The 11,661-nt window shown below is 35.5% G+C and overlaps 1 protein-coding gene across 1 annotated transcript in view; it reads right to left on the reverse strand.

The window, feature by feature from the left end:
- Positions 1-703: 703 nt before the first annotated feature.
- LOC110459101 (sodium-dependent glucose transporter 1-like) overlaps positions 704-11,661 on the reverse strand; it is a 12,786-nt gene continuing 1,828 nt past the window's right edge. The window contains exons 2-3 of the mRNA XM_021511200.1: positions 8,198-8,483; positions 704-2,618 (exon numbers count right to left, since the gene is read on the reverse strand). Of these exons, the coding sequence (XP_021366875.1) occupies positions 1,501-2,618; positions 8,198-8,483 (1,404 nt within the window). The 3' untranslated portion in view covers positions 704-1,500. The remainder of the gene's footprint in view (positions 2,619-8,197; positions 8,484-11,661) is intronic.

The raw sequence follows: 11,661 nt of genomic DNA on the forward strand, positions 1-11,661 counted from the left end.
GTATACAATGTCTGTATGATGAGAGCCAGTTAATTTCCTGTATTTATAAAGCATTAATAAAATTTGTTTATTATTTTAACGCATATAAATACTGATTTATACTTAACAACAGTATGAGATTATGGAGTAGTATATCAATGCGTTTCGATAGGCTTTAAAATCCCTTCCCAACTACATCCATAATCTACTCCTCCGGTTCCGTCAGTCAAATAATACTTGCAAATATCATAACACCAGTCTCTTTTTCATAATTGCAGCAGTTGTCTTTCAAAATTTCCGTTTATTGGTCGTATTAATTCTGACCCATCAGAAAACCAGTCATTTAGGAATAAACGACACTAAAATTAGATGTTCGCAAGAAGTGAAGGAATACATACTTAAAATAAAAAGTTAAAATGTTAAAATAAACACCAACACCAATAGCAATATAATTCGTTATAAAACAGGATATTTTTTTCTGTATAAATCAAATAAACGCAAATAATCATAATAATGACAAAGAAACTGAATCAAACCAATTTTTCATAGTTGGAACATTCTAAGGTAATCAACTATAATCATGAAGATACTAGGAATATCAGTTAAATCGCAAACAATACCGTTCCTACTTTTATTTTCAAAGACAAAATTGTTTAACAGACAGGCGGAGGCGTTCTGGAAACTATTTCTTAAAAACAACTCGGAGATCTAGAAGTAATTTGTATTTATTTTAATTGATTTGTAATACTCGATACATAGGAAAGCATGTACTTACAAATAATAACACTATAATAGGAAGTAGGATTTGTACATGGATATATGTCGATGGATAACTGGCCCGTTCTCACATTAAGGTTTTTATTTGGCAATGGCAATGTTAAATGGCAATGCAGCCGGCGACCAAGAGTAGTCAGTTCAGAAGAAAAACCATGTAGACAATTAAAGGGACTGTTATGATTAATCTAGTCTATCACTTTTATTGAGCCTAAAAATGGAAACAGGATAATCCAATATTGGTATTTGAACTGTATCAAGACCAAACATAATCTGATTCCGTTTTCTTAATAATATATTAAGTAACAAGGGCGTAGCGTCCATAGCAAAAATGCATGGGCTAACACATAAAAACCTTTGTGTGACATATGACAAAGCAGTACCCAGTAAAAATTAAAAACAAAAGATGACGATATGGCATCAAGATAATATCATAATTGCATTTAATAATTAATAAATACCCATAATACTATTCCGGAATATATCTCGGATACCATGTCTTTTACTTCTGATGTTATGTTATGGCCCGGTAAATTACAAACCTAAGTACTTAAAAAAGATAGATACGTTATTTATACCCGAAACAACTGCTGATACTGTTTCAAAAGATGACACAATTTCAGAGCACCACTGGACGGAACAATGATCAGTCCTGATTATACATGTATTGCAATTTTCAGTTCACAGTAATAATTGAAAATATGTGTTGTGACCATATAGGTAAACATGTGATTATCATGCATGCGGTTACAGCTTAGTAGAAAATTGGGTTTCTTCCTCTTTTATTTTATAAACTCCACCATACCGACTAGTAACATGTTTAGTCACTATTACCCCTACAATGTAAAGCAAAACTAGCAGTGCACCCTCTATAGCAAAAAGGTAGCCGAACCAAATTGTAGCGACTTGTTCCATGAGATAGCCAAGCAATAGAGGATTTAAGGAACTACCGACCATTGCAGATATGAAAAATGCGGACGAGATTTTCCCCGTCACCGGTGTAAGGTATTCATTCGTCCAACTAAACAGTAGGGCGAACAGTACCGATTTACCATACCCAAATAAAGCTACGAATATCCATACGCCCGTTTCAACCATGTATAGAGAGACGAACAGAAACCCTAGCAGTGAGAAAAACATAGCACAGCTGTGGATTCCAACGCAGACCAAACTGTTCAACCATTTAGATACTACGAGATACACAAGTCTGGTCGAAAGATTGAAAATGAATAAAAGTGACGTCACTAATGCCCCACTAGAATTTGTCCAATGAAAAAACGTGTTACAAAATGTTGATAAATATGCTATAAACGCTTCGTCGATGGCGTTAAATGTAAACAGACTTGCACCTATGATAGACAACGCGATAACTTGAGTGCGTTTTGGTAAATGTCTTGTTAAACTCTTTTCAGAAATATCTGAAGGCACGAGAGAACCATTCTCTTTTTCTCTTTCGGGCAAAATTGTATTAAAAGTAAAAAATGAAAGAGCGGTTAAAAAAGATAAAACTGCTGTAATAGAAAATGCTATGTAGAGTCTAGTGACAGGCTGCGGTTCATCTTCGTTATACACCAATGACTTATTTTCTATAACATTCCAAATTGTTGAAATATTGTAGGGAAAAGAAGTGTTGATAGGATACGATACATGCGTAGACTCGAGACTCTGATCAAACGTTGAGTTAAGAAATATGCTGCCGTCCGTTGCATTATTTGTTGAAGTCTTATTTTGGCGGGTTTCTGCTAGAAATGGTCCAGTTGCTAAAGGCGATATCACACTTCCTACTGACAGGGCAAAGTTCATTCCCAGTATAGCTGTCCGTCCGCCCTCTGTTCCCCATATCCGTAAGATTTCTGCATTGCCACCTGGAGTAAAACCACACAAATATGTATCTCAAATGAAACCCATTATTCAAATACATGTTTTCAATTTTTAAACGTTGTCCATTTATTATGATGTATGCTTATTATGTTGACATGTATATCAAGGACGGGATTTTATAGGCTAATACTACTGAAATGATACACGTACATGTTACCAATACTATAAGGTATGTTTTACATATGAACGTGTACCTAGGCAGACACCACCAGAAGAGGAAAATAGATAGAAAAGAAAGAAAATAGGAAGGAAAGTATGAGAATTACATATTGTAAATTGGGTAATGAAAGAACTAGCCTCGTCTATCAACTATCTTGTGAGATAATATCGGTTACTTACTCGGTTGCCATACTAAAATGTCACTGTTTCAAGTTGGTCAGGCATAAGTTCGAAAATTGGTGTGAAGACGGCAATTTCTGCTATTTTTAACCTCAAACTGATTGGTCCTTAAACTCGTTAGTTTTTTTTCTAAATTTAAAGAGCCAGGCAAGTTTTATATTACATTTTGTATTAAAGTAGAAGATGGCGTATTGAACAGCTTGAGTACGGGTCGTTGGTATCCGACGACATGATATTCTATTTTAGGGCATATATTATCATATAAGTAGGTTTACTAAATACAAGTATATAGGTTTGTTACTTAACAAAATAGCATTGCACTGACACTTAACTGACACTAAACTACATACATGACATATGTTTGAAGTTGCCCAATAAGGATCCATCCATGTGCCAGCCTACACAACACACATGGAGACACGTCCTTAAATGACCTTAGCGGTTTATAGGACATTTAACAAAATAAAACACATGTCCTCCGCAGTGCCCAACCAGCTGAAATCTGTCAATCTTGATGATGGGCTTAGCCCGAATGATTGGATCAAGGGTAACTGTTGTTATTTATTTTATTTCTTTTCGTGTAGGAGGAACTTTGTGATAGCCAGACAATCTGACAGTTTCTCGATATTATATAAAGTATACTTAAACATTGCAAGACAAGAAATCAGAAAAACAAACAAACATCAAACAGATGTTCTTTTTTTAAATCCATCCAAACGACTCTCATGAAACATGAAATGACCATGTATTCTGGTCATTTTATAAAATCAATGGAGATAGGAACCTTGATTATGACATAGATGTATTGATAGACGAAGCGCTACTACCTGTGGTAAGCCAGGAACATGTAATTTAACAATAGCTTTATATATAGTGACCAGACTACATGCGTCAGTGCATCGGTGGCAGTACATACATAGACAGGTAATGTCACGCCCATTCGTGTGAAATGTGTGCCCTCCTGACATAATAAACTAGGACCGACCTTTGTAACTTATCGTCTTCGCAAAACTAAGGTCATATAAAGACATAGGACTAAGGATACACCGTCGAAAAGATAGAACAGGGAATATAATGTCCAAGTGTTACACTAAGGGCAAATTCCTCAATGACCTTGAAGCAGACAATATGTAGGAAAACTAGAGTCTGCAGCGCAACTTACAGAAATTCATGGATGGTGTAAATCTAATTATGTTAACAAACGTTCAATAGTTTTTTTTTCTTTTTATTAGAACAGTTCAATATGCAGGGTGAAACAATATTACAAAAGAAAAGACATAATCAAGGACACTTTTACTCTAACTTTACGCGAGAGGGCAATTTACCCAGTTTTGGTTTAGTTTTCTTTTGTTTAATTTCCTATTAATAGCTAAAGTCATTTGAGGACGTACCCCCATGTATGTTGTGAATGCGTGCATGTGTATTGGAGGCATTGTATGTTGATGTAGCACGGATCTGATGCCGACTTTATCACGCTATATAGTGCTGTCTTTCACTGAAATACCATGCTAAAGGCACCAAGCAAAGCATTCCGCCCTGTCACATTATACTGACAACGGGTGGACCAGTTGTTGCCGTTCCCCTTAATGCTGAGCGTTAAGCAGGGACTAATCTTTGTAGGACTTTGGTATGTCCCTACCTGGGACAGAACCCATTCCCGTCCTCACCTGGGCGAACGTTCAACATCAAAGCCATAATGTAGGTACTGCTAAGCAAAGCGTATGAAATAAAATGTATTTAAAGAAGGAAGACATTTTAAGATCCGAATAATGCCATGTGTGCAGCAGATTTATTTTGGTACTTTTTGTGTCCCCAAATAGAGGGCACAAAAGCAAATCCCAAATGCAGTGTTTCCACATAGTCGACCCTTACGACACATTCAGAGGGTGACAGCAGGTGTATTCTTTTCTGGGTACCCGACCTGCAGGGGTTCGGGACTATCTAGCTCCAAGTAATAAGCGAAGATATACCTTCCCGTGAACTTTCACGATTAGTTCTGTAAGTAGGTAATGGTCTAATGCAGATACAGGATGTGTCCTAACCTCGATTACTCGAATGTATTAACGCTTATCTTTTTAATTGACTTGATCAAAGAGGAGTTCGACATACATTTATTTTCCGATATTGTTTTCCGACAATTATAATCGAAAGTCAATTAAGTTAGAATAGTTTTCTATGTGAAACGCACTCAAAGTTGACCGGCTATGATATTGCTATCAGAAAGATTGTATCACTTTGGCCGTGACCTGTTGTGCAATACAACGTTAATCACATATATCAGCGTTGGCCTAATTCTACAATACCGATATACCAGGCTGAAACTTTAAGGATGGTTGTTAGAAAGGAAGGGTGTCTATAAGGCCCTTTTTTGGACCCCGGTATATTCGGATTTTCACCTCCTTATTTTGTTCAAAGATGTCCTATTGTATGACATGCGGAAAAACTAAGGTAAAACTTTGACCGAAAGTGGGTTTCTGGGGGTACCAATAGGGGTATTGTAAGTCACAAATATTGTTTGCTGTTTTCAAAATGAGCTTAAAAACCAAAATAATACCATTTCTGTTTTTGAAAACATATATAAATTAGACAGGCATATGTAACAGATTGAAAAATGACAGAAATTCAATCGTCACTTAAAGATTGTTTATAGAAAAAGAAGGATTACATCAGGGGGGGGGGTTGGTCATTATCAATTGAAAAGTAAATTGTTTTCTCAACAATTCCCTTTTTAATTAATATTTTGACTTGAAATTTACAACTTCACTCATTTAAGTAGACTTACATAAATTGCATATTGACTACATACTTTCCTTTTGTTTTATACTGAGTTATGGCTTCTGGACACATCTCAAACTTGGCTTTTTCTAATATCTCCCAATTTTAAGTGAATTAAAAGGTGCATGACTCCCTTTATATGCTATAAGTAAAAGATATCAATTGTTAGTATTGTACATTATATATATCATATAATATTTGCTCAACATCTGTGGCTGAAGTGAGTTCCAGGTCACAATGCCTTTTTACTTAAAAAAAACACATTTTCCTGTGATTCAGAGTACAAGAACCAAAGTGCATCACCTTGCCTAACACCAAATATTTCCTGACAATACTAGTCTATATGAATGTTTGAAGATTAAACAGGATCAGAAGAGTATTCATAGTAGTAAGAGGGGCGTTTGACATGCTACACTGACCAAAAGTTAGATAGTTTATGCTTTGAAAACGCTAAGAGAGACTAAGTTGGTCGTTCAAGTTAATGCTTGCAATTCACAGTTAATCCTCAAGCATTAACTTGAACGAACAACTTTAGTCTCTTTTTGCGTTTTCAAAGCATAAACTATCTGACTTTTGGTCAGTGTAGCATGACAAACGCCCCTCTTACTACTATAAATACTCTTCTGATCCTGTTTAATCTACAAACATTCATATAGACTAGTATTGTCAGGAAATATTTGGTGTTAGGCAAGGTGATGCACTTTGGTTCTTGTACTCTAAATCACAGGAAAATGTGTTTTTAAGTAAAAAGGCATTGTGGGATAAGTATGAAACTTTCAGAAATTAAATATCATCATATCATTAAACTCTATACCAAGTTACATGCTTATCCCCAAATGCCTTGTATGTACAATCAGCGGATAAACATTGGAAATAGGCAGAACATTTGATAAAACAATGAAATCGGTTAACTTTAACGATTAAAGCAGATACTTTCCTTGAGACTAGGAGACTTAAAATTACCAGCAAATCAAACTTCATATAATAAATCAATCATTTTACAGAAGTTGTTGTCGCAAATGCCATTTTTGATTTGTAAGTTAACATTGATAAGTAAAAAAACAAATCAGGACCTGGAACTCACTTCAGCCACAGATGTTGAGCAAATATTATATGATATATATAATATACAATACTAATAATTGATATCTTATACTTATAGCATATAAGGGTGTCATGCACCTTTTAATTCACTAAAAAGTTTGACATGTGTCCAGTAGCCATAACTCAGTATAAAACAAAAGGAAAGTATGTAGTCAATATGCAATTTATGTAAGTCTACTTAAATGAGTGAAGTTTTAAATTTCAAGTCAAAATATTCACTAGAAAGGAAATAATTGAGAAAACAAATTACATTTCAATTGAAAATGACCAAAAAAGACCCTTTGACGTATTCCTTCTTTTTATATAAACAATCTATAAGTGACGATTGAATTTCTGTCATTTTTCATTCTGTTACATATGCTTGTCTAATTTATACATGAACATATTTTCAAAAACAGAAATGGTATTATGGTATTATTTTGGTTTTTAAGCTCATTTTGAAAACAGCAAACTATATTTGTGATTTACAATACCCCTTTTGGTAACCCCAGAAACCCACTTTCGGTCAAAGGAGGTGAAAATCCGAATATACCGGGGCCCAAAAAAGGGCCTTATAGACACCCTTCCTTTATATTGCAGTGATACTGTTATAGGTTAGCTATATAGCTCAAATGTTCTACCTGAAATGATTAATATATGACAGGATTTCCAACCGTGATATTTCATTGTATAAAAAGTATATTATATTATATCATATCATTCGATTAAAAGGTTTTCTTTGTTGGTTACCTAAACATGTTCCTGAATTTGACGGAAGACATCAGCTGATGAGGACTTTCATAGCATATACTTTTTAATTGCTTTGTTTTATTGATATATATTGTCGGACCATGTATAAACGAAAACATTAATTAAAATACAAGTATATAATATATGATTAATTGATCTATTTCACAATTCAGTTGCAATAAATTAAAACTAACAAAATTTGATTACAAAATACAATATAATCGGTTTGTGTAAGAAAATAAATTCTGTATTCCGGAAAACTTTTGCCATAACCTCCAAGTTGTCGTTATGATAGGGTTTGACAATATGTCGAGAAAGCCATATAAAGGAAGTGTAAAATATAGGGGATTTGTTTTTCAAACTCACTGACGGTAAGCGAAGTGACCAATGAAACGATATTTATCACATCTAAATTGTATTTCATACAGAATGTATAACGCATGTAAGGACACAAAAGAAACTAACACTTTCATCTATGCTTACTCATAAACAATAGTCGGATTCTGTAAAACGACTAAAACCGTTGTTATTTTAAGGAAATGCCGTTCTATCAAAGTTTGAATATGAGTTAACGCAGTGTGACTGAAACTAATTCTGCCATTTGTAATACTCTCACCTGGATCAAGGACACCTTCCATAGCCCCCTGTACAAAGTGGGCAGATACCATAGCTTCAAAACGGAAGCACCATGGAATGACAGCAACCGTCGCCGCTAAAATTGACAGACATGCGCAGAAGAGGAGCTTCCTGTTGACTTTGCTGTAGAGGAAGCCTTCTAGGATGGATCCAAACGTATAGCCGATATAGAACGTTGTCACTATCCAGGAACCCTTTTCTATGTCCACGCCGCAGATGAGTCTCAGGTCAGGAAATGAGGGCCCGAACTGGCCCTTTATCCAACCCTTCGACAAAAGAAAGAATATAATAAATAAATGAACGTACAGAAATTGCAGTTATAGTTTATTTTAGTAACTCAGAATAAATTTTGATAAAGGTAAGATTTACTAAAATTAAAGATGATTTTTTGTTATAATTTCTATAAATAATGACATTCACAAAGCGGCTTACGTAACGAAAGCTCCACATAAATAGGATACTGTTGCCATTTTTATTTACAACTGTTCAACAACTGTCGCAAAAAAATATCAATTGTGTATCTGTATGGGCGGATTGGTCGAGTGGTAAACACTCAGGCCTTTAACGCAGGCGACCGGGGTTCGATCCCCGAAGTCGTCGTACGCATGGATATTCAGAGAAAGTATTTTTCTCCTGCCCGCACAACTCCAACATCCCAGATGGAGTATAAATTGGTCTGTGATTGATGTTGCGGTATCAGTGCTGTAGCATTCAAGTGAGGTGGCACTATAAATGATGCCGTCGGAAGCACAGTCCCACTACAAGCAGAACACATTACATCACCAGCACATACGCAGACATACACACATGGGGAGATATTAGCCAGGTGGCACAGGACTAGTGGTTAGCGCCTGATAAGGCAGCTCCTGCGAATTCCTCAAAAATTGTATTGATTAATGTATATGCTAATTGTACTAATTGTATATTTATGTACTGTAAAACTCTTTAGAGTGACTTATGTGGCTAGAAAAGGCGCTATATCAAATATTGTATATTATTATTATTATCTAGAGTCTAAATCCTGACAAAGTGGTCACGCTAGAAAAAGGAAAATCATCATACAGACATACGATTGGAGGCTCGGACAAAGCTAAGGACTTTTATTACGATGTTTTATTTGTTTGTTTTTTGGTTTTTCTTTCTCTTTTTTAGGTTCAAATTGTATTCTATTCCCCCATTATTTGGTTGTATTGGCTTTAGCTTTCTATGAACAGCTAAGGTCATTAAAAGTGTGTGTCTGAATATATTTAATTGACATTGTGATTTAACATAAATGACCACATACTGGCCTCTGTGTTAATGTATTTCTATTGAGATGTTGTCAATGTTTTCGCTTTGTACTGACTATTTCCCCAACCAATCCCGTTTTCCGCTACTTTTTTATATACACAACCAATCACGTTTTCCGCTACTTATTTTATATGCACAACCAATTCAGTTTTCCGCTACTAAATATTTATATTCACAACCAAGATATGAAATGACACATATTTATAGACAGTTCAAGAAATGAGCGTTTTATTCAGGAGGACTAAATATTTAATATAGACTAAAACTTAAACAAACGAAATCTATCTACCTATTTTTTTATCAATGAAATCTATTAAAATCAAAACTACAGTAACTTAATGTCTTGCTATGTTTTCCTATGTACTATCGACACGCATCGACAAGTTTCTACATGCATTTAGAAGAAAAGCAGTAGTCGCGAATTGGAACATGTATAATTATGAGGTTCTGCCTCTTTATAAAATATAGTATGATTATATTCTTTCTGTACACAAATTAAAACGACTGCATATTTGACTCATGAAAACTCACGAAGCGTCACTACGATAACTCATTTGACGCATCAGAGCTTCCTTAAAGCTTAACTACGAAAGAATAGTTTATTATGGAACATTATGGAACAAACATGTCGTGTGAACACATTTGGCGCAAGTGGTCTTTCTTCTAGCGTCACTTCAATGACCTAACCCTAACCCTAACAATGACCGATATAATATCTTTTGCAGCAACAAATATCATTTCACTGCACCACTAAAATACAGCATAAGTTCAGGCAAAGCTGCATTATTAAATATACTACGGTAAATTTTATAGGTGAACATCTTCCGTACTATTGTTGATTTAACCTACTTTTACCGGGTCACTCTGGTCATATCACCACAATTGTTAGAAATACATTTGCGACAAATATAGCACAGGATTACCACACAAAGCACCTATTAAAAGTGAATGCGAAATAACAACAGCGGGAATACAGGGTATGTAACAACAAAAGGATCATCAAAACCATGTTTCCATGAATCCATGTAGCCGCGGGTGACCTCTATACTCGTAAGAATTGTACCTGCTGCCCCCAATTGCATGATCGTAAGAGGCGACTAAATTTGGGACCTTATCTCTTCTCTCCTTTCTAAATAACTTTCTTCTTCCTAATGTCTCCCTTGACAATGCCTCACTTTTGGCCATTTGTTGAGCGTTCGCCCCTGTGAGGAAGGCTTTGGGTTCTGTCCCCTGTCCGAGACATACCAAAGTCTTTAACAATGGTAGTTTCTACTCCTGCTTAACGCTCAGCAAATTAGGAGTGGGACGACTGGTTCGCCCGTTGTCAGTATAATGTGCCCGGGTGAGGCGTCCTGCTGGGTGTCTTCGGCAGTATGTTTCAGTGAGGTAGCACTATAAAGTCGGCATCAGTTCCGCGCTATCACAAGGAGATAAACACGAACATATCGCAGCCTCCCAAAATACACACGCATACACTACACGCATGCATCTTGCACACAGGGGAGGCCGTCCTTAAATGACCTTATCTGTTAATAGGACGTTAAACAAAATCAAACAAACAAACAAACAAACCTCTATACTCCCGTAGAAATCTTTTCGTGCACTATTTCATTGTAACTCTTTCCGCGATCTGAAAATTGGTCACATATCTATTTTATGTCCGTTTTAAATTCTGCAGATAAGGTTGTGTTGGTGCAAGCATATTGAGTGCATTGTGTAATAACACAATGTGTTAATAATGCAAAAGAATCGTGTGAATGCATACATATAAATAACGATCGGATAGGCCATCCACGTACGGTCTAATGTACTATGGTGTTTCCATATTGATGTTGGAAACTTCTCGGCAATGTGACTGTTTCCGCTGCTAATTGTTAACATACACATTTCAATTAAATGAATTTATATACACATAAATGGTCATCCCTTTTGGATAATAATTATACTAACTTGCAATTATAAAGATAGGAATGGTGTTTGATCCTTCACAATTCTTCATCCCACGAAGGCTTGGGTTCCGAGGGATGTTAGATTACACAGTTATGTTTATACTTTACCAATCTTTAAATAAATAATTAGCGCTATCTTATTGCATTTTTACAGAAAACAACAAATATTAAGGAGAGAGAGAGAGAGAGAGAGAGAGAGAGAGAG

This window comes from Mizuhopecten yessoensis, unplaced genomic scaffold, assembly GCF_002113885.1.
Source record: "Mizuhopecten yessoensis strain PY_sf001 unplaced genomic scaffold, ASM211388v2 scaffold1313, whole genome shotgun sequence".
Lineage (NCBI taxonomy): Eukaryota > Metazoa > Mollusca > Bivalvia > Pectinida > Pectinidae > Mizuhopecten > Mizuhopecten yessoensis.